The sequence below is a fragment of the Poecilia reticulata genome, linkage group LG15 (genome assembly GCF_000633615.1).
Source record: "Poecilia reticulata strain Guanapo linkage group LG15, Guppy_female_1.0+MT, whole genome shotgun sequence".
NCBI classification, from domain to species: domain Eukaryota; kingdom Metazoa; phylum Chordata; class Actinopteri; order Cyprinodontiformes; family Poeciliidae; genus Poecilia; species Poecilia reticulata.
The window spans coordinates 11,634,522-11,662,478 of NC_024345.1; the positions used below are offsets into that span (position 1 = coordinate 11,634,522).

The window sequence follows — 27,957 nt, forward strand, 5'->3', positions numbered from 1 at the left end:
CCACAATGAGGTCTGATTTAGTTAGTGAAGGGAGTCAGAGACGGTGCTAAATGGGAAATGGCCATGAAGTTTAAACATGTGACGAGCAAAATAACAACTTCATGTGACCCATTGATAAGGAGCGGCCCAGAGACGGAGACAGACCACCATTTGTGTTTTCAGCAGTCAGTCACTAAACCAGCAACGAGAATACAGCAGCCAGGCAAGTATAGCACAACTTTTCATACTGGAAAATCACTCATCATACCTTACTGTTGAATTTAAAAGTAGATTTTGTAACGTTATACTTTGACTGCTATAGTTTTCTTCACTTGCCTGAAAAGGAAATTAATGGTGTGTTTGTATTAGCTGAGGACTCATCCTTATAATGTAAGAAATTATTAGTTCTATAGTGTGTAGAGTCAACAAGACATTGTATACGGTACAGATGTTGCTGCTTTTCTAGCAGCAATTATGATTTAAACATCTATTTGGAAAGTTTTTATTTAATTGTATTTGTTTTTTGGGCATGTGTTTGCTTTCATACACATGCTGGGGACAGTATGTTTTTGCATTTTTATGAAGTCTTGAACTAATTTGTTGTGATTTTTTAACTATTTGCTAAGCACTTGTAAATATCTAAAAAACCAAATGCCTCAAATATTTGATCATAAGCAGAGATTGTTAATTTTTTGATTGTTGAACACTTAAATTAAGAGTTTATTTTTTTAAATAGAGTTGATTAGTGTTGGAGAGTTAAGAGGAGTCAGTGGGTGTAGTTCTTTGTGATTCTATTGCACATCACTCAGTTATAAATTGCGGTCAAGAGGAGAGTTTCTCAAATTTGTGACAATTTGGCTTTCAAAAAGTGTCCTCAATGGTTGCAGCCTAAAATACAGAACATTGCCTGCTGGTTTGTTCATTACAATGTTTAGACTGATTTAAAAAATATATTTTGGGGGATACTGGCTTTTCTTTTTCAGTCGTCTGGGGTGGAGGTAGGCAGTATAACGTCAATTAAACCGCTGATGTAAATGGGAAAACATGCCAGGAGAAGCTTGGGGAAAGGTGGACAGCTATAAGTGCTAAATTTGTACAGCACATTCAGCAGATGCACAGGCGTATTGGCTTTCTGAAACAATTTTAAGACTTTGTCTTTATGTACTGGCAAGGAAATGGAGATTACCCTCTGTCAGAAACGGTCTGTGTTTATGGGTTTGGAGACTAAGACATTAAAAAGAGAACACAAACTCAATTTACATATTATTCAGTTGCTCAAAGAGTTGGTTCTGTTTGTTTTGTCAGTGGTTTTTGTCTGTGTAAACTTTTTGCATATGTATATCATCAGTGATTAGTAAAATATTAAAACCTAGTGCTTGCTCTCAGCTGAAGAGAAACTCCTCGCACGCAGCTTCAATATCACATCTACCAGGGTAATCTAATAAGGAATGACTAACAAGGAATGCACCCACTGTCTGTAGGTTGTTGTTGTTTTGACATCCTTGCAGCGAGAACTACAAGTCACACCCTCATAGCACATGTTCAACAACATGAACCTCATTAGATTGAGTAAATAATGGCAATTATATCTTGGCTCATGAGTTATCACTGAAAAATTGGGACTAAAGCAAAAGAGTGGTCAACAGATGCGTAAAGAAAGCAGTGAAACAGAAAAGAAATGGTCGTATAATGTCAGTAAAACCACTGATGTAAATGGGCAAACATGCCATAGAAACAGAAATAATCAGTTGAATTTGTGATGTTTAGAAATAACTAATAATCCTTTCAGTCAAATTGACTGGCAACTTCTTGAAGCCAGCTGCTCATTGTTTTGGACCAGTGTCTTGCGAGGTTTACTTTCTCCAACAGATTCAAAAGGTTGATCATCTCCTCTCAACCTGTTTCCATGTGTTAGTGGAGCCCCCTGATGACACAATCATTTAATCAGCTGTATTCAAGCAGAGAATTGATGTGCATCAGTTAGCAGCTGGTGAGCAGAATGAAACACCAGGTAGATGGAGTTTGGACTCTACATGAGCTTGGCAATCAACCCAATTAGCCCATTTAGATTCACCAGCAAGAGTGATGGAAACACAGGTAGAATATGTACATTAGAAAAATGTGTTATTTTTGAGGGTTCAAGAGGAAAATGTTTCTTTCAGTGCCACATAGCGCCAGACAAAGTCTGCAGAATGTGATCAGCTTGTGATCTCTTTTAGCTGGAATTTTAACAGGACTAATTTTACATTGTCTGTGCTTTATAACAAACTCAGACCCATTCACAGTTGGCATTAGTATGCATGGTAAGTCAAACTATGTTAAGCCCTAACTACAGGTGCAAAAGCATTTGAGATGGAAAGAGGGCAATGATGTTCCTCTCACTGCCTTCAGATCCGGCTGGGGACACATTTGGATTATTGTGGCTGTTTGCATGAAATTTATCCTGAAACAAACCGAGTGACTAATATGACATGATTTCCCTCAACCAGCAAGTTATCTTTGCTGTACTCTTTAAAAGATTCAAATTGTTTCTATCACCTAACCTAAAGTAGAAATTATTGTTCAGATAAAAGTTTTCCTACTTGGAAACATTCTTGGTTAAAAATAAATAAATAAAAACATTGTGTTTTACAGTTTTTTTTTTAAATTAATCTTTCGATATTAGGATTATGTAAAAATGAATGAAATCTGTTTATGCAGTATTTGCAAGCTGCTGATTATTCTCAAATAGTTGCTACAGAATCCCAAATCTTCAATAACCACTTCCAAGGAAAATGATGAATACATTGTGAGAAGTGAATTTTCAGCTGTTTGACTGCAGAGTTGTTTTATAAACAATCTGTAAACTAATAATAAGCTTTAAAGATTTCCATATTTTTCGTCCATTTCCTCTTGTATGTCACATCTTTTAAAATCAGACGGTAAAACAGTTTGCAGCTGAACTCTGATGCTTTTCAGACGTCTCAAAGGTTCAGCTGATAGCCAACTCTGACATGGCGACACATTTACTTTCAAGAAAATCCGTAAGAGCCAGAAAATTGCTCAAAATGGGATTTAATACCAGGTGTGAATTTTTATTTTGTTTGGTCTGGTCTACTGACACTCCATTCAGCCGGGATGCATTTTGACACCAGATCTGAAAAGGTTGTTATAGAGATATGATTCCGTGTCCTTCTTCTATTTCTTTTATCTGTTTACACACACACACACTGCTGCATGCTTACATAACCATAACATATAAGTCTGGAGACAAACTAAAACTGGTAAATGGACCTGTGTGCTGCACAGAGAAAAAAATGCAGCACAGCATGACTATCATGCTTAATTGGCTTCACTCCCTTTTGTTTGAGTTTTACTTTAATTCTCCAAACTGATATTGTTCTGACAGTTTCCTCCTGTCAATGCTGCTCTTCATTGCCTCCTATTTGTTCCTAATAGGGAGATTAACTTGGAGCCTAAGAAAGTAGCCCTTCTGTGTTCATGCAAACGTATTTCAGTATTCATTATTTTTTTTACATTTAAATAAGTTCAGGGATAATGAGCTAAGAAAAAAGAAAAAAAAATCAATTAAGCCCACAAACCATTTCTCAAGGTTTGTGATAAAGCCATCACAAGCCGTAGTCACTAGTCTTTATCCTATATTTACCAAAATGTTATTCAGATTTTACAAATTTTCCAGCATAAAAGTGGCCACTTGGTTTGTTTTGTCCTCAGCAATGTCATCTGCACATCTACTTTAATGTTGCTTTTGCTTTGAAAATAAAGATTTCTTATCACAGACAGAAAATAGACATATTAGTATGCAATGTTTCAATAAAAAATCAACAAAAAGTTAGATACCACTACCATTTAGGGAACTATGCATTCCAAGGAACTCGTAACATTGACGTACATTAGTATACTCTTAGATGGCAGAAGTTAAAACTTTGGACAAAATTAACCAGTATGTCCAAGTCTTTCCTCTGCCCCTCCTGTTAGACAGTTTGAACTTAAACTACTTTCAATTAATTCAGTGTTGTTGTTTTATTTTTACTTCTTTGTTTACAGCAGCCTGTACAGATCTCATTCCTTCTGAATTAAGCCAAAGTGACCATAATGCACACCATCAAGACAGTGGAGACCCAGGTTCCCTTCCTCAAGGAGAGTTTCTTTACTTCCACCTTCAAAGGCAGGAGGAAGAGTAGCGTGACCCACATCCTCCATAAACAGCAATCGATCTTGGATCAACAACAGTGCATTTTAGAGCACCAGCCGCTAACTCCGAAGCAGATTCTCCCCAGCTCGGTTGAAAATGGAGCAGGGCAGCAGACCCCCAAGCAGCGGCTTGCTCGCTCGATCAGCAACCCGTTATGCAAGACGCTCGAGCCTGGACAGGCAGATGGGGACAGAAAGGAGGGGCTAAAGGAGAGAAGGGATCAGAGAACGAGTGAGGCTTTGCAGGGGAGGCGGAGGGGGGAGCCTGTGGCTGACAGTGCCAGTCTCCTCCTCCTCTCATCGTCGTCATCATCAGGGGCAGCAGCGCTGGGGGAGCCAGCATCATCCTCACATCTGCTGTCAGCTGTGGTGGGAAGACAGCAAGGATTAACTGGCTCTGGAAGAACTTGGACCAAACAAGGAGCAGCATCAGTGGTAGCCCATGGGGAAGCCCAGAATCCCCCACCTCAGGCCCAGCAGCATGGCCTGTTAGCCAAGGGTGTTCGCCTGATAAGGAATATGGGGAACCAGGAGACAAAGCAGAAGAAAGGAGGGGGAAGTGGTGGAACTGCAGGAGATGTCAACTGTGACGGTGAAGCTGATGAAAGGGAGGTGGACAAACAATCTAAAAAATCCAACAATAAGGCAAGTAAAGGAGGAGAACACAGTGCTAAGAAGAAAATAAAGCCCGAGTCAAAAGGTTCTGTGTTTTCTGGCATGAAGATTAGGAAAAGTCTATCCAAAGTGAAAGGTCTGTCTAAGGATGACACGTTGGAAACTGGGAAACCAGTGCATGTTGGCAAGGACGAGCTTAAGACTGGCACAGAAGCAAGTTCCTCGCCCGATGAGGTGGGCATGGTGTCGGATGTCGAGGGAGATCTGAGCCGCTTGACTGCAGACAGTCGGCAGTCTGTGGAGGACTTTGGCCGCAAGACAAGCTCGGGGTCGGACACTGACCTGTACAGCTTTCACTCGGCTGCAGCTGAAACTGAGGATCTCCTTTCTGATATCCAGCAGGCAATTCAAGAAAAATGTATAGCCAGCACCAGGGTTGTAGAAGCATTACCCAGGCCTGCATCTGAAGGGCTGACCAGTAGGGTGAGCGAAGTCTTGGACACAAACGTATCTCCACAGCTATTTACATTGGAAAAAGAAAAATTGCCTCAGTGTGAAAGTGTAGCTCAAGCACTTAAAAAAATAGAGAATACAAGTACAGACATACCTATGTCCAGAAACTCATCAAGTGAAAGCGCAGCACCGTCCTCTGCTCTGGACACAGAAATAAGCGGCAGCAGTGTTCTTCCAAAAACTAACAGCGACTACAGCTTCCAGGACACAACAGCAACTACTTCATACGAGAGTGCTGAAGAGCCCCAGGATGACCTAGAGAGCCCTGATGTACCACCACAGCACAGTCTAGTTCACGGTAGACAGGGTAGAAACACATGTGTGCCGTGTGTCCGTCTGGATCCAGTGTCACCCGGAACAAGCCCAGCTGGAACCCACAAGAGTGCGAGCAGTCTGGATCTCTCGCTTGCGAGGGATGACGAGGAAAGTGTTAGACCGGACTTTCTGCCACTCACACGGAGGAAGAGCAGCATGTCTGTAAGTCACCTGACGGTTGACTGCGTCCCTGGATCTCTGACTAGACGAACATCTGCCACCTCCCCTTCTACTGTCAAGCTCTACCCTCCAGTCCACCCGTCATATGTCAAGACCACCACCAGGCAGCTCACCTCTCCCGTAGGATCCCCGCTTACTAGCCCCAATGTGCCCAGGAAAAGGGAGGCCACCACTCCTTCTTTGGAATCCAACAAGCCTGAGGGCTTTGAAAAGCGCAAGCACAGGTCAAGCTCCATTACCGGACCTCATAGAGTCTCCGGAGACTGGTCGGCAGAGTTGGACTTGGGAGAGAGTCGGAGTGGGTTAGCAAAGTCTCCAGAGCAGGAGAACCCCGAGAAAAGTCACACAGTGGGGACTTATTGGACTCTTGGGTCAAAGAGGGCACATTATGGCAAGAGATCCTCCACAACGCCCTACCTTGATGTCTTCTCTGGTGAGTCACATACTCTAGTTAACTGTACAACTGTATAAAAGAACTAAGTCCATATCTGTCCTGTTTTGGCCAAGAAACTACAGTATTTTTCCCCTCTGTCCCACCAAGCTTCCATATTGGTATTCTAAAGCATTGTCCCATATTAGAGGGGTTACAATAATTCTAATATTACTCTAAATCATTACTGGAAGTAAAACATTTCCCTTGTTGTATTTTTCTATTTGTTTCGTTATTTTCAGGATACAGTTAAGGAACCTGCCAAGTAAAATGTAATTAAAATGTTTACTCAGTTATTACTATATTTTTACATTTGGAGTTTTCGAAATATGAATTTTAAGCAGAGCAGTTTTTTTATTTTTTATTTTTTTTAAGTTCATTAAACCAGCTAGATTTCGTCACTGAAATATACTTTCAGAGAGGATGTTTCAGTCTACCTACATGATGCCGTGTCCTTTTCTAGGCTGTGGGGTCTTTCAGAGGCTCAGCTGTTTATATGTTTGTGTCCTGATGCATTAGGCACACAGATCTGCAGCCCCCCCACCCGTGGCAATGAAATCCTCCAATTCCACTAGCTTAGACATAAAAACACACATGGCCTCTCATGAACTCATCAATGTGCACTAGTGGGTGTTAAACACATGTGACAGTTTTGCCTGCAGGAGAGAAACAAGGTCTGGTGGGAGCCTATTTATTTTCTCAAATAAAACTTACAATTAAACATGGTTTCTAGAGATCTTGGTGGATAGATTTTTTTTATTTAAATAAATGCAGAATTCGATATTTCATACACATTTTGAAACAACTATCAGTGTTATTTATGGTCATGGTGATGAGTGAGTTAATGTTAATACACCATACAGGGATTACCAGGAAAACTGCTGTAATCATTGCACCCATTCTGAGTTATATTGATATTCTCAAATGCACAATGCGCATCAGAGTGATCATTCATGTATGTATTTGCTTGGCAGCTGTAGGGATGCCACATTGAACAAAGTATATACACATGCATGATCAACTCTTTTTTTTTTTTTGACTCAATTTACAAAATAAAATTGCCAACTTTTTTACTTTGCAATTGAGGGCAAAGTATATAAAATGACAGAGAAAAATACATAACCACTTCACATGTTGGTCAGTATTTTGTAGAAATCTTTTTTTTTTTTTTATGAATTCTGCCACATCGGTGCATATGGCCATGTGGACTACGCTGCTGCAACTCGAATATCACAGCTATGACCCATTAATAATTTGATGTCATGTTGCACTACGGTTTCTGCGCTGATAAAGATTCACTCATCCCAACACGTGGGTGAAACTCAATGCTTCACTTACCAAATATGCAGTACATCTATTCAGAAAAGGAGTTCATCCAAAGTGACACAAGTAGTCCAAAGATCATGATAGGATTGTCTTGCAACAATCCACAACATCCATTTTATTTTCCAGTATGCATTTCACCAAAGCAGAGGGCTGGTTTGGTAATGCTGCATCAGTTGACAGTCTTTGTAGCAAGCTAAAGTTATTCTTATAAACTTTAAGGAATTTTCCAAATCTCAAAATATTCAAATATATATTTGAAACATTTGCAAAATATGCAATTTATCAATGAAGACTTAATCAGTTTCTCTAGAAAATGTCTATTTCAAATCCAACACAGATCTGATTTGACCAGTGTGTAATAATAAGTGCCTTGCCTTTAAAAAAATTCAGCACTAAACTCAGAATTACCTCTTTGCTTAGAACACACTATGTCATGACTTTATAAGTTCATGTGATATTGATCATAATGCAATGTTTGCAGGTCACATTTTTGCTTGCAACAGAGGGAAGGCAGAGGAAAACTCATTTAGCTATTTCACACATTTGCTGTGACTGCTAGATATTCAGAGCAGAGCAGCTCAAACCTGTTTTTTTATAGATATTCTCACAGCATCTTGTGTCATGAGACCTTTATTAATTAATTATACACTTTCCTTGATTCACACTCAGAGATTGATGAGGGGAAAAAAGTAGAACTTGCATTGTTGGCATAACTGAAGGAAGGCACAATAAGATTTGAGTTTCAAAAATACAGATTTATTTCAGCGTATAACAAAATGTGCTGAAATGAAACTATATGGTTTACAGTCAAAATGTCACAATGAATATTTCTTCCAGTCCTTGAAAACATCTGTTGACCTGCAACACAAAAAAGATGAGTTTTTGCTGGAGATTACCAATTATCTTACAAAGACATACACATATATATATATATTTTTTTAATTAAATCTTTGATTTTGACTTTTTAGTATAACTACATTATGTTTACCAACAATGTTTTACTCGTTTTGATGTGTACAATATTTAGATGCGGCATAAAAGCAGTTAGCTGTGGTATGCAGCAACTTAAATGCCTCACACCCTTTAATCGGTACTTGTTTTCAACAGTTCACACATTTAGTAACAATTGACATCTCCGGTGTCTTGCTTCAGCATGTGTGAGCAGAGTCTGCCCAGGAAGGTGTTTCATTATCGCATCTAAATTTGAAACTTTCCAAACTGTCTAGATTAACAACGTGTCTGTTCAGTTCCTTGCTAATCCTGCACTAAAACAGACAAACTGCAGGGTTCAGAACGACGGTTCAGCTTGTTTCTTGGTTTCATCCTCCTCTGTTCTGCTGTCAGGTCAGACTCTGTTGGAAAAGCTTTGCACACACAATGGGGGGGACGCAGATGACGAGGCAAAAGAACTGTGTCACCGAATGCTTGCCCATGGTCTGCTGCACCCCTTCAGTGACAGCAACACGGAGCACCGCAGTGATGGGACCGTCTCCACAATCTTCAGTGTAAGCCCACCCTCCATGTTCTGCCATCACACACTTTTTCAGAAATTAAGTTAATTCTATTAGCTTGGCTCCAGCCTTTCCACTGATGTAAAACGAGGCAGGAAGGTAATATTTTTAGTGCACGTATATAAACATTTAAGCCTTTTGTCTGTCCCCTTTTACACAAGAGGACAGAATTTCACTGCTTTACATTTTCTGTAATCAAGTATGACATTCCTTGCCAGAAGGAAAATATTCCCTGTACTTCCCTTTAACAGAATTTCTGCTTGGAAAACCAAATTAGTGTGAGGTGATGTGGCTGAAAGAGCACATGATCATGACATGATCTCACTAATATAGCTTTTTTTTTCAGTTTCTTTTTTTACGTGCAACGCGTAATGCACATATAAAGCAGTTTACATAGCCGTCTCCTGTCAGACAAATTTAAATGTTATTAGCGAAAGACCAGGGATGCATGCAGACCGACCCAGTCATGTGAGCTGACTTCATGAATGTTATTTTCCATTTCTGTTTCAGCAGAGATGGAATCACTGAGGCATCTAATTTACTTACCGACTTTCTCGGGGTATTTTTGCCTAGGTACTTCATTCAAGCAGCTGATTCCTCTAGCTGAACAGTATCGTTCTGTGCTCTTGAAGTATATCTTTACCAATTCTTTCTTTCGGTGCAGGTTTACTTACAAGGATCCGAGCTGGAGACAAAACTGGAGAAACCACATTGTTGTTGTTGTTATATCTAGGGACGTCACTGCCAAACTCTTTTCATTGTACATTCTGCCAGGGGGTACATGCAGGAGTGTATTAGTGATATTCTGATACAAAAGGCCAGCCTGAAACGCTGATACTGGCGGCGTTTGGCAGCGTCGGATTAACCGGACTCCCTCTAATGCTCATGAAGTCTCGCCTGCTCACACACAAGCATGCATCTGTGCTTGCGTAGCCCATCTGCTGACTGCGTTATGTAACGACTCCACGTGCCTTGGGCTCAGGCTGTTCTTCCCCACAAAAAGCTCATCATGACACGACTGGACAGAGTTGTCACCGCTCTGGCTGTGCCCTGGAGTTCTGCATTATTCAGCTCAACCATGAATAACCTTTACCGTTGCCGTCGAAAGTGCAGACTTTGAAGTGGGGCACGGCGACTTACCTATTGAAAGTACAACCCTTGTAAGCTTTTGATGAAAAGTTGGTCTGATTGTGTTTAGAGGTGCAACATTCCGACCACTTGTGTCCGTTGAGGCATTTGACAAAAACAAAAAAAAACCTGCTTGTTTTTGCCGTCCTTGTTTTACCCAAAATCTAATCCTCTAATTTCAATCAGCTTTTCAGTGGGAATATTCATATTCGATTTTTCAGCACGAAATGCTGCATGAAAGTCAGTTCAGTATAAGATTTTTCACCGTCTTCGAATAATACGTCACACATTAGTGCGTAATCTGAGCCTGAATGCAATAGACATTAAAGAAAGTGTGCCCATTTGCATCACACACAACCTCACACGGGTCATTTCCCAATATTCTGAGAAGGAGGTGGACATCTTTCGAAGATGGACTGTGCATTTTTCAGTCTGTGAAAATGCTTCTAATGGGTTTCAAGATTTTGTTGCTGATGACAGAAAAATTATAATTTACAGCGTTTATTTTTTCCAAATGTGTACAGCATTTACAAAACAACTTTCTCAGTTGTTACCTATTGGCTTTTCAAAGAAGTTGTTTTTGATGGCAAAGTATTTTATGCTGGTAAACGTTTGCTATATGAGTCCATATAATTGCAATTGCTAAGGGAGTTTCCACCTTAGGAAAAAAAAAAGATGGCAAGATTAATATATTCAGACAGGGAAGTGACCTTCGGGCTGAGATATGGAGTAGATATAATGGCTTAAACATTTGATTTATTCTCCTCCATCAAAATCAGGCTCTAAATCAGAGTATAATTTAATGAGGTGTAGAAGTGTCATAAATGTTGCTTTCCTTTTTCTTAAACTGTGCGCAGGAGGAGCAGTTGTACACCTGGGCATCTGTGGGCCTCCCAGTGTCTTCCCACTTGTGGGAGCTGTATGGGAGAGGCTTGAGATCCCCTTTGCACCGCTCATCGTCCAAGCCGTCCGGTGCACTGCACTTTCAGGTTGGTTACATTGCCCCAGTTCCTTGCACAATGTTAAGTCTCTGTCAAAACGTAGTTGAGGACAAACTGAGAGGTTTTCTTCTGTATCTTTTTTTCTTTTTTCACACAATTTTACAATATTAGTAAAAGAAGCATCAAATTAAACCTCATTTACCAAGATGAGGCGACTTCTTTTCAGTTGGCATTTATAGTCTTGCAAAAGTGCTCATACGCCTCAAATTTGTTTGCCATTTGAAAACGTTGACATGGTAAAAAGTCATTGTACACTATATTGTCAAAAGTATTTACTCACCCATCCACTTAATTAAATGCAGATTCCAATCACTTCAATGGCCACAAAGTGTTTAAAATCCAGGACCTCATCATCTACACTGATTCTGCAAGCAACTGTACACAATGGGTCACTTTCAGAAACTCCCAGCATTTCACCATGGTACTATTACACGATGTCACTGGTTCAAAACTTCCTCCTAACTTCATGTGGCCCTCAGATAAGCTCCAGAGCATGGTGTGAAAAGTTTCATGTAATGGTTAATGGCGGAGCAGCTGCAGCGTGCATTGCAAACGGTCAGAGGCAGCAGCATGAAGAACACTGCAGCTGGACTCTAGAGCGGAGATGTCTTCTCCAGAGGACAAATTCTGCCTCTCTGGCTGTCAATCCAGTCGAGGAGTTTGGCGGTGGCTTCTCGCCTGGCTGCATGTTGTCGGGTGTAAAAAGTTTGGTGAAGCACAGATTATGGTGTGAAGCTGATTTTCAGGAATACTTTTAATGCTTCAGCAAACCGAGACACTTTAGACAATTTTATGTTGCTAAATTTGAGGTAGTTTAGGGACAGACTGAACATCACTGTGAACTAGTGTAGATGATTAGCCATGAATACCTTATGAGTGGCCTTTGTATGACAGACCTTTACTGGCCTGACCCTGAGTCCTGAGTTCATAAAGAGCATGTTTGAGATTAAATTGAACGGACAACGCAAGCCAGGTATTCTCATCCAAAGTTACTGTCTGACCTCAGTAAACCTGTTTCTGAAAGAATGGTTGAAAGATATAAACACTCTTAATTTTTTTAGGTTTCTAGAAGAGCAAGAGCTATTAGAGCTGCAAAGGATGGAACAACATCATAGTAATCCCTTCAGATTCATATGATGGATAATCCCTATGGATTAATTTATATGAAGGCTGACAAGCCGATCCTTTTGCAATATAGCATATTTTATCGGGGTTTTGTGTGATGGATCAAAGCAAAGTAGTGAATAATTGGAAATTTTATTTAAGGGTGCAATAATTAATCTGGTGAAATGCACAAATGCACATCATGCCAGATAGGACAGGAAACTACTGTGAGACTTGAGTAGTATAGGAATTGTTCTTGGTCAGTTAAAAATAACCATGTGATTATACAGTGAAAATGTTCCCGTTTTATAATGGCTTCACATGCAACATTAAATGATCCGTTTGATGTTGTTCCCAATATTCAGGAATGCACTCGACTTGATGTTCTTTTTTTTATCTACTCGGATTTCTGTGGTTCGTCTGCAACAGCTTGATGGTTTACCCTGTAAAAATGTTTTTGTCCACCAGAGGTCAGGCTTGTTTAGAGAAATGATCCAAGACGACGTCCACTATTTCAAGAACAGTAAAATAAAAGTCGAGGTAACTAATTAAGCCATGACTCCTTGTCTCTCGGGTCACATTGGTATGGTTTTAAAATTTAATGCCGTGTTTTTCAGAATAAAAACCACAACTGTGGGTCCACCAAGTGAAGGCTCTTCAGATGTTCAGGATTATCCGCAAATACATTAACAGATGTTCAATTGTGCTAGATTGGAGCATTTTTACAATTATTTTCTATGATATGTAAAATGTGTAACTAACAATAAGTAATGGTTAAATTCATGACTCTGAAAGGATTTGGAAGTGGATGCAATAGTAATGTGCAAAAAATGGGGATACAAAGAGGCAAATTGACCTTAAGCCAGAAACAATAACACAGAAATTTCACAGATTAACACTTTATTTATTATGATTATTATTATTATTATTATTTGGGATCTTTGTACCAACTTAAAATTTGCATTTGTTTAAATTTCTCCCCTCCCCCTCCTTTTTTTTGTGTTGTCGTTCATTGACAGACAGAATCCAGCAGGTTGAAGTCAGGCCAGTCATCTTCAGAGGATGAAAACTGCCTCATCCCTCAGCTGGAGAAGAAAATTGAGGAGCTGCAGAGTAAGATCGCTGTCCTGCATCGGCCCTCCTTGGCGAAGAGCGGCGAGGACAGTGTGGAAGTTCTGGGGAACGCACAGCCCAAGGCTTCGCAGAAAAGGGCAGAAAGACTGGAGGCATCTGTTCAAACTTCACCCGTAGATGAGGGGTTTAAATTTGACGCATCTGTAAATGGAGGAATTGGCCCCAAGTCCTTTTCAGTCAAATCTTCCAGCCTCAAGTCTACAGAAAGCTTTGTGTGCACCTGCAAAGAGAGGCAGCAAAACGGCGTCACCCAAAGTCCTTCACCTTCCCCTCTTTCTGTTGCCCCTCCAACCTCAAGAGGCATGCCCCCTCCTCCTCTTCCTCCTCCTCCTCCTCCTCCTCCTCCACCTCCTCCTCCACTTGCTCCAATACCTGGTTTTGGACCTTGTCCGCCACCCCCTCCTCCACCTCCGCCACCAGGCTTTGGCCCTCCACCGCCACCTCCTCTGCCTGGAATAGGACCACCACCTCCTCCACCAGGAATGGGACCCCCTCCTCCACCACCACCTCCTCCACCAGGAATGGGACACCCTCCCCCACCACCACCTCCTCCACCGGGAATGGGACCCCTTCCTCCACCACCACCTCCTCCACCGGGAATGGGAGCCCCTCCTCCAGGCTACATCCCTCCACCTCCAGGTCCCATTTCTTCCCTGGTGGTTCAGGAAGCGACCCCTGCCAAAGCCGTGATGGAGCCCCCCAAGCCAATGAAGCCGCTCTACTGGACCCGCATCCAGCTGCACGCTAAAAAGTACGGGTCAGATATGGATCATTTGCACACAGACATTTTAACAGTAGAGATTTTTGAGAGGAAACATGTCCACTTAAGATAAAGATCAGCCACATGTTGTGATGGTAATGGAGATGCTAACCTTGTGGAAAATGAAAGCAATGCAGTCCAGGCGTTGTGGTTAGGGCAGGATTGACTCTAACCAGGTTTTCTTCCCTTATTAGGGCTTGAAAAAATGCAGCTGAATGAACGGCTGCTAAAAATAAATCTCACAATTTCTGCTGCAAGTGAGAAACTCGATTCTAAGCTTGTTGACTGATGGGCTACACGAGTGTATTACGAGGATTTGTAGTTTCCAAAAGATGACAAATAAGTACTTAGAAAACAGCTTCGGTATACTTTTTCAACCACGGAATGACATATTAAACTTCTCTTGTTTTAAAAGTAAATAGTTAATCTGTCATCCTGCCTCCAGAATCTCCGGACCGCTGGTGTGGGAAAAAATCGAGGAGCCAACAATTGATTTCGGAGAATTTGTGGATCTGTTCTCCAAAAGTGCTGTTAAGGAGAAGAAGAAACCAATTTCAGACACAATCAGCAAATCAAAGGCCAAACAGGTATGTGTCCTCCTGACTGTTGGGCTTAGTCCTCTCTCTCTCTATTCTGATTTTATTACTTTTTTTTTCCCCTCTGGCCTTCTTTGGAGCTTTCCCAATCTTCACTTTCCATCCATGCCTCGTTTCTTTCCATTTCTCCTCACTGTCGCTCCCAGAGTCACTTTGAGTGGCAGGAGGAACTGCTGCAGCCAGACAGTTATTATGTGGTGTGAGCTCTGGCTCCCAACCGACTCCCTTGTGACCATCCAGTGGCACGGAGCCAAAGACTCGCGTGCGGTGAGGAAACCTCACAGCCACGATGACTGCTAAGAGAGAGCGGGAAGGGAAATTAGTGAGGGAGAGCAAGAGAAGCTTGGGAGTTGTATTTCATGGTGTGGTTCCTCCCATTGTGCTTTCTGTATGAATTGGTTTAATAGTCGAGACTGTTTCTCTCCCCAATACACTTTACGCCACTCCATCAATTTCCAAGTCAAACATTTGATCTACAGTTTAAAAGCTGCGCTTGTCGTCATCTTTAAATTGATGTGCTGTTGGTCAAATTTATGCGTCTAAATCACAAATGATGTTGCACAGGGGAACTACGTTTTACCCATCTAATTGACACTCTAGGGGATACTTTGTGCTTATGGCAGAGATGAAATGTTAGTCTTAAGGCATAAACATTTTTGGGAAATCTTTTAGTTTATGAGACGTTGAACTGAACCATAAAATTAACAGAAAACTTTCTAGAAACGTGCCAAGTTTAAAGTTTATGAAAGCTTTGCTCAAACAGCTTATCTTTAAGTAAACTGCCCTGTAGTTCAATAAAAAGGAAGGGTTCTGCACATTTCTATGAGTGAAAAATAATGCCTGTTTAAAACGGTCTTTTTTGAATAAGACAATTCACTTTGGTTTCAGTTGAATATTTTGTAGTTAGTGGTGATTTTATCTGATTAATGTCATTTTCATGACTTTGATAACTTGCCTAAAGCTAGGTTCAGATGTTTCCTTGCTCTTAGTTGGAAAACTCGTGTCATTGGTTTTAATTAAGCTCATCAAATCTTTTCTGTAAAAGATTTCAACTGATACTTTCAACACTGGTGTGTTGTTTGTATTCTTATCCTACTACACCATACATTAAGTTTCAAAATTGTGGCAATGGGTTTTAGCAAACTGTTTTCAAGTTTATTTTTTATTATTATTATTAATTTAGGGCTTAACTAAATATCATTTAAGAACTATTATAATAGAACTTGGATGGATGGATGGATGGATGGATGGATGGATGGATGGATGGATGGATGGATGGATGGATGGATGGATGGATGGATGGATGGATGGATGNGATGGATGGATGGATGGATGGATGGATGGATGGATGGATGGATGGATGGATGGATGGATGGATGGATGGATGGATGGATGGATGGATGGATGGATGGATGGATGGATGGATGGATGGATGGATGGATAGATAGATAATCTAAGGAAATTATAAAATATAGACATACAATGCATTGTAGAGTGTGTGAGTCTTACAGAAAATCTAGTTTCTTCCATTTTTCTAAAACGTGTTTTTTAGAGCTGTATAGAATTTATGACAACCCATACTGGCAGACGTTACAATAACTGAAAGAACGATTTCTGTCAGAGGAAAACTAAAAGGACAAACAAGCAACTCCGTGGAGAATATTAAACCATTGCATCTGATGAATCTTTCAGGCACTGCTTAAAATTGGCATAAAACCATCTTCTGTCTTGTATCAAGCTGAATGTTATGAAGAATAAATCATTGTTGGGAGCGCTGATGGAATTTTTGATTTTTAAGAGGAATGATAGTCAATAAAAGTGTTTTGTTATGAGTTAAAGTTGTTTATGCGTTTGCAGCAGTGCCTGACAAAACCCTGTGTGCTGGAAAACGAACACATTAGAAACTGTTTGGAGTTGATGAAAAGGTGAACTGAGGTGAATGCAAGACGTTCCCAAAAGAACTCGTGTTGGAGCCTGCAACTCATGAGATTTTGTTGGAAAACAATAAACCAATGTATCCCCTTTCCTTTTTAAACAAAACCAAACAAACAAAATTTGAATAATTAAAAATCCAACATGGTAAAGTTATTGGTTGTAGCTTTACAATTTGTGAAAAAGTGGAAGTGGTGTGAATACTTCTGTTGGATTACATAGAATAAATTGGCCTATTAAAAAGAGATGCCCAGTCAGTATCGCATCAGTCCATGCCCATCAAAGCTGTGGTTATTTCCAGGGAAACAGACATTTGGGGCCCGGTGATACAACTTCCTGTATGTTTACGAGGTCTGTGGTCTGTGTGATCTGGTTTCAGTGAAAGGGTTCTGTCTGGATCGCAGTAAGCTTCGGGTTTTCCGTCTTGTTCATTCTCTTCAATCCCGTTCACGCTTTTGCTTACTAAGGAACACTGTGGCTTAAGATTTGTCCAATGTGTGTTATTAATTCACATTCATTACATATTCAAAGCTACAAACAATAATGATGTTAGTTTTGGGTGACGCCTTAATAAAGTTAACTGTTAATTTTAGGCAGTGTTTAAGATGCTCTGTCCTTGTCTTTCTGGGGTTTTGACTAATTTAATGTCCTTTTGATGGACTTTATTTCTGTTTCGAAAACTGTTTACTTGTTGTAGACTCACGTGAATCCTGAGCCAAAATTTCACAAGACTTTTTAGGTGTAATCACTTCTGGAAACTTAATTCATAAAATCCTGCTAATTTTTTTTCTCTTGGCAAATCTGTTGTAATGTGTTTTTATCAATATTTGCAGCGTACGTTCTTGCTCCCACAAGGAAACACACTGTAATGGTCTTGAGTCCAAAAACGCTTTGCTTTTTGTGTACATGTTTTTTCTGACCTATCCGCTGCTGTGTCTGTGTTCATTTTGCAGGTGGTGAAATTGTTAAGCAACAAGCGTTCACAAGCTGTTGGGATTCTGATGTCCAGTATTCACCTGGATATGAAGGACATCCAGAATGGTAAGGTTTTTTTTTTTTTCCTGAATCTGGATTTTGACTTTCTGCCAAATTACTGCAGTACTTTATGAGAAACATAGTGACACTGTATAATATACTTTTGTTTGGCTCAAATGCTGACACGTATTTGGTAAAAAATAAATAAATAAATATTAAACCTCATAATGTACTGACTGTAGTATTTATTTAGTACAAGACAGAAATGCGGTGCATTTATTTGGAAAGATGGAAATAGTGTGATATTTTCTAAAAATTCACAAAAAGTGTGATTTTCATTCATTCGTCTGCATTTCCAGTGTTGGTCTTTCTGTATATAGTTATTCCTGGATTCTATACTGCTTTCTAAGTGGAATTTATTTTTTTTTGATACCAATGCTGAACACTTCAGCTCCATAAATTCAATCCTACTGTATAAATAAAAGCTGTGAATAAGTGAGCACAGATTTTGAGTTGAAATCCTAAGATTATCATGATTAATCATCATGACAGCAGGCACAATCAACCTAAAGAAACAAGATGGCTACTTAGGCTTTACAATCTCATTATAATCCACTGATACTTCCCCAACAAAAGCAGTCTTATTATTCTGACAAGACTTTAGAGAGTCTAATTCAGTAAAACCTTCAGCTGTCAAATGAAATAATGATTGCTCTTTTGCTTTCTATTTTTGTTAAAACATATTCCTACAGATTGTTTCATCATTTCAAGAAAGCTGTAATCTGTGGATAATCCATAGTACTTAAAGTTTTCAGTAATTGCTGTCTCCGGACGGAAAAATCCAACCGTGACATTTAGGTTGTATATTAATGTGACTTTTTTCTCTTTTTTTCCTAATGGAAACATGGAGTCGTAGCGGGCTCCAGTAGGTACCATAATCTCAGTTACTAATATCAAGGCATTCCAAAGATTTAAAAGGTTACAGTTTCAGAACCGGTCCACTGGTTCAGAGTGACTGGAGGTTTCTCTAGTACAACGCCAGGTTCAACTCCCCTACGTGTTGTATGCGATACATGTGAGCTGGCTAAAAGAAGGTTTCGACACTTATTTACTTTTTTGCACTACAGATAAATTTGAGTCATCAGATATGTGTCTGGTTGCATAAAAACTGTCAAGCTTGGTAAAACCCAGCCCCTTAATCTAAACTTCGCTTCGTACAGAGGGTCTGGACCAATTATTTGCTGGAGACATGGACTTTGATGAAGTTTTAAATTTTACCCAATCACTAATATTTGCCCCTGACGTATATAATGCGCTAGCTCGATGCCAAGAAGCTTACAGAAACTTGCCGCTGTACACGACCATCCTCCATTCCTACGAGAGAAGTGCCGGGTCGCACTAGATGGCTGTTGATGTTCAAAACCAATACCATTGTTGGTATTGGTGATGCCACAAATCCAATATATGGATTTGTGGCATCACAGATCACACTCATGTCTGATAGAAAATTAATAATGCAATGCAAGAAATATTTTATCATGAAAAGGATTGCTAACAATGAAAGTTTTTTTTTTGCACGCTCAAGTATCAAAAATGTATCTTGGAATTGGTTGAGAGAGTACTCGGATTGCGTAAAGTCTCCCCTTCACTTTGGAACGTCATCAAACTAAAAGTCACTTGAGCTATTCAGCCTTTTGTTTGCCTCCTCCTCTCTGGTTTTGCTTGCTCTTATTTTTTTGTAATCTCATCTCATTTAACACCCACATCATGTTTTTCTGCGGCTCTCCGGCTCTCTGAGGTTGTCACCATCTTGTCTAGGCGGCTTTGTAGATGTGAAGTCATCCTGGAGACGTTGATGGGAACCGACAGTCTTCCTGTTTTAGTTACCCTCTGATTGCGCTCCAGTCTTCGCTCATCCGTGTGTCTAAACACTCTTCGTTCTTCCTTTTTTTTTTTTTTTTTTCTTACCCTAACATTTATTACGGTTTAAAACCTGCAGCATCTTCAACTATTACACACGTAAATGTTAAGATTCCAGCTTTAATGTATTTGACGCATCCATTTTGGGTCAGAGGAGGAGGGCAGGAGAGGGCCACTGTCATTAACGCTGCCATTTATCTCCTATGTTAGGACAGTTTTGAAATACTCTATAATTAGCACTAATTGGAAACTTCAGTTTATCACAGACTGAGAACATAGTGTGTGTCTTTGGTGGTTTTGGTGTAGTAATTCTCAGTATCTTTTGCTTCATTCCCAGAATGTTTGGATTCTAACATTTATTGAAATTAGAAAAGTCTTCTGACTTATTACAGACATTAGAGATCCTATTTATCTGAAATTATTTTATGTCCCTATGCGTCAGATTGTTTAGAGAAGCAAAAGATTCACTCATGAAAGCATTGTAATGCTCCAAATCGGGGTTGTGAATCAGTTTAATTTCCTTTTGAATTCCACAACAGTGACAGTGACTACCAAAGCTGTCATTTGGATGGTTTAACTTGAAGAAAAACAAGTTATGAATCATTAAATTTTTGTTGTTGGTTTAGAGCAGCCCAGCCGCTCAGTGGGGAATCAACACTTTTTTCCCTTACTTTCCTCGCAGCTGTTGTTGGTTGTTCTCAGACTTGGCTGACACACTACGTGTTTCATAGGACACTTCCGTGCAGTGTCTGCTTCCTGTGAGGCTTTAGAGCAGCAGTTTATTTTTTGTTTTTTTTTACACCCGACAAGACTGTGGTTGACGGCGCCGCCGTGCTGGGGTCACACGCGGCAGTCGAGGATACGTGTGGACAGATGGGTCCAAGTTTTTATTTTTTTGCGTGATTGGACTTTCCACGTCACGGCGATGACGCAACTTTCACCTGCTTCTTTTAATAACTAGTTCCAAATCAAAGTACCCACACAGACACTGGCAAAGATGGTAATGAGAACCAAATGGTAAACGTAACAGAATAGGATGTTTTGTAGTTACTTCTGAGGAATGAAACGTGTCCAAAAGGACGCAGGGAAGGAGTTGATCAAAGATATGCAGATTTTTGTCCAAAGGGAAGGCCAGACCTCAAGAGGCAAAGCAGGCCCTCATGTAGTCAGTGGTGAATGAATTAATTTAGATTTTTCAAACACTTTGAGTTTCAAAGAAGACATATGAGCTCACATCCATTTAAGTGAAATTTTTTTTTAGCTTTATATCATGTTCTAATTATTCCCTCATCAAAAAGCATAAACAGGGTGTTGCATTGATTCTTTCGCACGTGTTTGAGAAATAGTTGATCTCCGCTTAAGGAGGTGTTTAAACACTTACTCATACAATGCAACGCCTGTTTACCCAAAGCTACTCCTTGGAGCGAAGGATCCTGCCGAGCTCTCACCCCGCAGAGCACCCATTCCTCCTGCCTTCCTCCAAAACTCCTCCAAACTAGTGGCAGCAGCAGTCAGCAAACAAACACCTGGTGGAACTATGTGTCTGCCGAGTTTATCATATGAACTACTTCCCCGTCCAACACTCCTAAGAACGGAGTGTTGAACAGGGAATGGAAACAGTATCATGGATTGTTGTGATAATGTGCTGGAAAGAGACAGAGGTCAATTTCAAGGCATCAAATTTACCTTTAAGCTTAATGTCCTCTCCTCTCCCATGTCTTGGTTTTTCTAATCCTTTTGTTTTCCTTCATCTATTTTGAAACTGCTCTCAAAGGCTCATAACATTTCCCTCCATCATGTTCACTCTTTCCTCCGAGAGCCTGACACTCGAATCTCCCCCCTGCATCCTCATCAGATTTCCAACAGGTCAAAACAATGTGAATAACTTCAACACCTACCTGCATGATGAACTTGCACATCTAGGTGTTGACTGCTTCACTTGGCAATTGCGTGTACGGCACCACCTCAGCCTCGACACCACAGATCTCCCGGCTCTGTTTGTCTTTAAACATTTACTTTCAAAGGATTAATGCTTGCGGGCGCCAGGTCCTCGCGCCGAGACAAAAAGGCGACACGAGGAATTCAAACACAGAACTTCAAACACAGATCTTTGCGTCTTTGACAGATTTCTAAGTCCTACGTATGTACAGCATGTGGCTTTTCACATGCTATCCCGATGAGAACCGATAGCTTTACTTACTCCCAGCGCATGGCATGTGATATGGGGTAATTTTACCCTTGTTCTCTGCTACCTTTAGGCCTTGGGAAGCAGGAATTTCAGATCTGAGAAAGCGTTCAGTCTTGTTTTGTGGTTTATGTCAAACAAACGGTTTTAATCTGTTGCTTATGAAAGAGGGGCTCTGTTTGTGCTGCTGTGATTTCTGACTTGCTAATTGTGTTCTTTAAAGGTAAAGAAATGTCAAGACATGCCTCGGTGTTAGTATTAACACTAACCATGTCACCCTTGTGTTCTGTCCACAGCTGTCCTAAATATGGACAACACCGTTGTTGATCTGGAGACTCTGCAAGCACTTTATGAAAACGTGAGTGAGCTTCATTATCACCCGCCGTCCAGGTATAGCAAATATGAATTCTTCAAATTAACCTATTTAATGGGATATCTGTAGTCTTAGTAACAATTAGGAGTAGACATGAATTGCTTTCAGAAAGAACAACATAACACTAAGTGCCAGCATGTTAAAGTCTAGATTAATTTTAGATTACCTTAATATGAAAGGAAGAAAGAAATGGATAAATTGTTCCAATGTTTTCTCTGGTAACACTAACCCTAGGAAAAGATGGGCAAAGTAGATAAGTCTGTTTTGTTCCCTAGTCTTGATGTGACCTAGCCAGATGATTGAAAATATTCACTGAAACATGAAGCCATTATTTTGAAACTGATCCACTCTGGGATCTGTTTTCAAAAATAATTGTGTCTGACCTCCCAAAATGCCAGATCGGTGTTAACTTGCAACCTAAAGAACAAAATATCTTTGCGGACACACTTCATCCCGTCCCCATGAGGACGGGGCCGAAGTCAAAATGCCCAGGTCCAAGTAAAGTCACAAGTCAATGTTGGTAATGTCGGAGTCCATTCTGAAGTCATGGTATTTTATTTTTTGCCTCACTACATTTGACTCCAGTCACTGCCGTAGCTTTGAAGATCTTGACAATTTTGACACGTTGAATGCCAGTTGCCAAAGTGGTATCTCTTAGAAAAAAAATGGAAATTTTCATTGATGAGATGAATTTCTATGGTTTTCTGCCCTACCCACACGTTTAAAAGAAGAGGACAGGATAGATGATGACTAGAATGTGGGAAATAAAACGCACTTTAACATATTTGCTATTTATAATAAAATGAGATTTACATCCTCAGAGATGCCCCATCACTGAACAAATGTCCCTTAGTGGAGCTCTTAGTCAACTTGAAAGGGGCGAACAAAGGAAGTGTGTATTAGACAGAAAAACAAACAGGCAAACCACAAGTTGTACTGGTATGCGAGCTGTTTGGCTAGACTGCCACTCATGTGTTGGTCTGTCCTGGAAGAAAATCAGTGCGTCCTGGAAGAAAATCAGTGCTTTTACGTAGCAAACATGTTTTTTTTTTAGACGTTGAATGAAAATGACTCGACTTTTGTAATAATAAAACAGAAGACTTTGTGTCACAGCAAAGAGTAAGTAAGATTTAAAAAACTGGAAAGCTTTGCCAGCCATGATGGGCGCTCTGGATTGTATGACATTAGCAGTGAATCTCTGAGCTGTCATCAGTACATCTTAATATATCTTCATATTGGGAATGAAGGCTCTCTTTTATATAGAGTAAATCCATATTCATCAATCTCCTCTGCCCAGATGAAACGGTTCAGGACCCCTTTAAAGTCAGGTCAGTAAATTATGGAACATGAAAATGAGCATATTTTCCACATTTCAATGGAAAGCATGTTTAAGATGCTGTGAAATTCCTGCGAAGGGATTTTTGGCACCACTACACAGAAGAGGCCTGGACCTTTGGCCGCCAGAGGCATATTAATAATGCTGATCATGGGAATGAGACTGTGGCTTGAGACGAGCTGTAGTCATGAACCAATGTGTCATAACTTAGGATCAAAAGTCTTCCAACCTCTCTGTTCACCCTGAGACTTCAAGCCCCCTTCTCTCTCTCCTTTCCCCCTGTATGGCCTGAGGCTGTGTTATTGAGTCGAGGAGCCAAATTGTTTCTCTTTTGTATTGCAAGACTCCATCCTGTCTGTGGGTCTCCAGCCCCCTAAACCACAGTTGGCAGCACAGTCAGCCTGTCTTGAGGAATGCGAGGGGCTCCTAATGGTTACACCCTCACTCGCTGTGCTAGGAGCTAGATCACAAGCTACTCTCCCTCACTCCTTTTTCTTTCCTCTCATTCTCACAAACATGCTCACAAACAAACAAGTCGAACCGCACAGTTGTGTATACACTGCACTCTGCACTCGCAGATAGAGACGCACGGAGGCAGGGCAGAGTCGTTCAGTCTGCCAACCACAGATTATAGTCGGCGGGTTTGCCTGAACAAGGCCACCGCCATTCAGAAAAGGTCAATGATGGTGGAACGTTAATCTCGCTTCTGTTATATCAGGGCGGGTTAGGAGGACTTTTTTAGCTTGAGCCGACGAAATGTCATCGAGGTCATGATGAGACTTCAATGTCCCAGAATCCAATTAAGCAGGTCTACAAACGGTCATGTTGATAAACATGGCACACAGAGATCCTTGAATACAGCATCAGAAATTTGGGTATATTTAAATATTTCAGGTCTACATATATATATATATCCATATTGTTTTCAAATTATACATCTGTTGTTGTTTTCTTGACCTTTTGTATATGTTGATTAGAACAAGAGTGGCTAATTTTTACATCTTAAATGTTATATCGGTTCATCTCTCGGACGGTTTAAAAATAATTACATATTCCTGCAAAATTATCTGCCTTAGCTAATGAAAAAATGTTTTAATCTATAAAAGAATTGATCTGGTGTTTTCTATGATTTTACTTTATTTATTTGAATGTTAAGGTGGTGATGCTATTCCCTAATGAATTATTTGCTGCTTTGAAAAAGCATTTTACAAGTTTGGACATTGTTTCTGACATCTAAAGTCAAACCTGATCTGTTCTCAGCCCTGCTGTTAATCTTTTTTGAGAAGCCAACACCTCTTGGGTGTTCGGTCGTAACCCTAGCAAGAACCTTTTTTTTTAATTTATTTATTTTGATTCGTCGGCCCCATGTATCTTTATTCTGCATTTGTTGGTACCCAACGGATGGAAATTGTCGACGGCTGGAAGAATCCATAATCCTGTGGTGTTTGAGTAAAACATTCAGGAGCTGGAGCCAGAGGGTAAAGCTTTGTCTAATGAAGTTACAGCCAGAAATAACTCAACATAGGCATTTTTTTGGAAAAGCTTGAGCTTTAAAATGATATGTTCATAAGTATGTGATTATCATAACAACATTCATGAAGAAGAATATATTAGTTAAACTGCAAACCAGGTACTTCAAAAATGGGGCCTGCAACATATAAACACAAACTGCTACGCAGATCTCGTCATACCAGAAGTTACTAATATAATCAACCTTCCAGGCACGTCGCCAGAAATAATGAGCAAAAATAAATACTTTAGAAATTAAGTTTCAGAATAAAGTCTATATTCACATTTTTGTTGAGTGCAGAGTTGCTAAATCTGAACTGCAGACTGTTGAGAGGGAGGTAAAAACAAAAAGAAACTTCAGAATGTGGATATATTTTAAATAAAGCAAGGTTGTAATAAACAGCAGAATTAAATGGACCTTTTCAAGAGTTAATTTTTCTGAGCACCTGGTGCCATTATTGAATTCAAATGATGCAATTTCTGACCAGGGGCTTACTCATAAATTTCATAAACCTCAATGTTGAACGTGGAGTAACTTAAACAGTGATTATACTCTGGCTGGATCTGTTTAGCCTTGCACCAGAAACCTAGTTAATGAATACCACTTGGCTACTGCTAGGATTCTAGCATTAAAATATCATCCTACTTGAGTTTGCATTGGATATTCCACATGGGACTGCATTTCTCATGCTAACAACCGCTCCAACATGCCCTAGCAATTCAAGGATCACACGCTAATGCCTACTTGTCCCCAATTACACCAAACACTGCCGGGCTCCGCCGCTGCCCTTTGAAAAGGATCTGCTTTGCGTTAAATATATTTACACTTGAAAACATCTCGAAGAGCCTGCCCTTACCGACACAAGGCAGCGGTGTATAGAATACTAATCGGGCTTTCAGTTCGTTTGATGCTGGTGTTTGATGTTTTCCAAGGATCCATGCCGGGGCCAAACTCCAGAGAAGAGGGGGTGTGGGGGGAAATGGAGAAAGATAGGAGGGGCGATTGGAAAAACCAAAGTGCTGAGACTCGGACCGGTTGGTCAATCAACGTCAGGAGACAGTGTTTACATTTTCTTCCTGATGATGGTTTTAGTGTTTTACCTATCTCCTTCAAAAACATTAACATCCATTGTCTTTCCTCCTTGTGAAATGACGGTGCATTTCTGGCTGCTTTTATAAAACCACCTTGAATAAAACTGCGGTCCGGCGCCTGGCAGCAGGATAATGGTCAGGAATGTAATCAAGCAGAAGGCAACTATGGCAGTTGTGAAACTTGTAAAGTAAATCTAAAAAAAAAATTATAGTTGAGATTTAGTTTGTTCATATCGAAAGAAAGAAACTAGAAGGTGAGCCTGTAGGGGAAGAAAACTGAATGGATTTGATGGATTTTGAACAGATTTGTGATAGGCTTGTAATAAAATCCTTAAATCTTTAAAGAAAATTGAATTTTCTTCAGATCATCATCTAGAGAACATTTAGAATCCCTCCGGCTTTCTGAAGGTCTCTGGACATTTACAACTTATTAATTTACCTTCAGTTTTGCTTTTCAAAACCTGCGTCTGAATTCTGCTCATGGTTGAATTTCTTTTCTAATTATAACTTAATTTTGTTGAACGTCATTTAGGATTATGTTAAAGAAAGCATCACATTTCACTCATTTTCATGGTGTACATTTTTCATTTCACCTTGCACTTTTCCTTGACAGAGGGCTCAGAATGATGAGATCGAGTCTATTAAGAAACACATGAAATCCAGCCAAGACAAGGATGATGCAAAGCCACTGGACAAGCCAGAACAGTAGGAATAAAAAAAATATCAGGAATCAAATTCAGCACATAAATTGTAATGTTAATTTAACTTATTTTGTCCCGTCTCCAGATTTCTGTTCCAGTTATCACAAATTCCCCATTTCTCCCAGCGGGTGTTCTGCATCCTGTTCCAATCAACCTTTCACGAGTGCATCGCGTCAATTCTGCGTAAAATCGAAATCCTGCAACGAGTATGTAAGGTGAATTGTTGGTCTTTTCCTTTCTTTATTTTAATACATTGAGCATTAAAACATTTTTCACACCTGTTGAATTTTTTCCGATTTTGTCTTGTTACAACCACAAACTTTGATTTTTTTTTTTTTTTTGCACAGTGATGAACCAATGCAAAGAAGTGCATAATTGTGTCAAAGGGAAATATTACATGGTTCATGGTAAACAAAAATCTACAGGAATACATTTGTACTTGGATCCCATAATTCTGGGACCCTTAAATAAAATCTTATGCAAGTAATTGTCCTCAGCAGTCACCCCTTATAAGAAATAGTTTGCCTGCATATAACTACAACTGCTTGGTGAAGACCTCCCTCAGAGGTTTCTTTTTAGCAGAAATGTCAGGAATTAAGCTTTATTATGAAACAATATCCCAAACTTATGATGGCCATAAATGGAAAGAGACTAACTCTAACCCAAGACTTGGAGGTTCACAGGATGACAGACTGGGAAAAGGGAACATGAATGTTACTAACTCAGGATCAGGAGGGATCCACAAATCAGGGGAGGTAGATAAAATGTAACTTGTATGGAAACAATATGTCAGTGAAAAACCTAACTCTGCACATGACCCTGAACACACCATGGTGCAGAGTTAGGGCACACTGACCTGCATGTTTTGGATGTTTCCCTGCTGCAACACACCCCATTCAGATGATCACAAGTCGGCAAAAGCCTGTTAATCAACCATCAATTGAAGTCATGTGTGCTGAAGCAGGGAAATGCCTAAAACATGCAGGGCAGTGTGCCTTGAGGAACCAGGGTTGAATAACACTGACCTACATTGTGCTGTAGGGGGCAGTGAGGCTGGTGAGAAGAGATAGATGAAAGCTAAATACGGGTAAATCCAGGGAGAAAGTCTGCTGTACCTCGTTCCCATAGGTCAGCAGTGGTCAGTCAGT

At 40.1% G+C, this 27,957-nt stretch overlaps 1 protein-coding gene across 3 annotated transcripts in view; it reads left to right on the plus strand.

Annotated features, from left to right (window-relative positions):
• The first annotated feature begins 139 nt into the window (after positions 1 to 139).
• The window catches only part of fmn2a (formin 2a), a 44,318-nt gene continuing 16,500 nt past the window's right edge, over positions 140 to 27,957 (plus strand). For all 3 annotated transcript variants that reach the window (XM_008429245.1, XM_008429246.1, XM_017309114.1), the window contains exons 1-10: positions 140 to 202; positions 4,027 to 6,229; positions 8,897 to 9,057; positions 11,049 to 11,180; positions 13,316 to 14,181; positions 14,636 to 14,777; positions 17,672 to 17,759; positions 22,095 to 22,156; positions 26,722 to 26,813; positions 26,895 to 27,024. In XM_008429245.1, the coding sequence (XP_008427467.1) occupies positions 4,075 to 6,229; positions 8,897 to 9,057; positions 11,049 to 11,180; positions 13,316 to 14,181; positions 14,636 to 14,777; positions 17,672 to 17,759; positions 22,095 to 22,156; positions 26,722 to 26,813; positions 26,895 to 27,024 (3,828 nt within the window). In that variant the 5' untranslated portion in view covers positions 140 to 202; positions 4,027 to 4,074. The remainder of the gene's footprint in view (positions 203 to 4,026; positions 6,230 to 8,896; positions 9,058 to 11,048; positions 11,181 to 13,315; positions 14,182 to 14,635; positions 14,778 to 17,671; positions 17,760 to 22,094; positions 22,157 to 26,721; positions 26,814 to 26,894; positions 27,025 to 27,957) is intronic.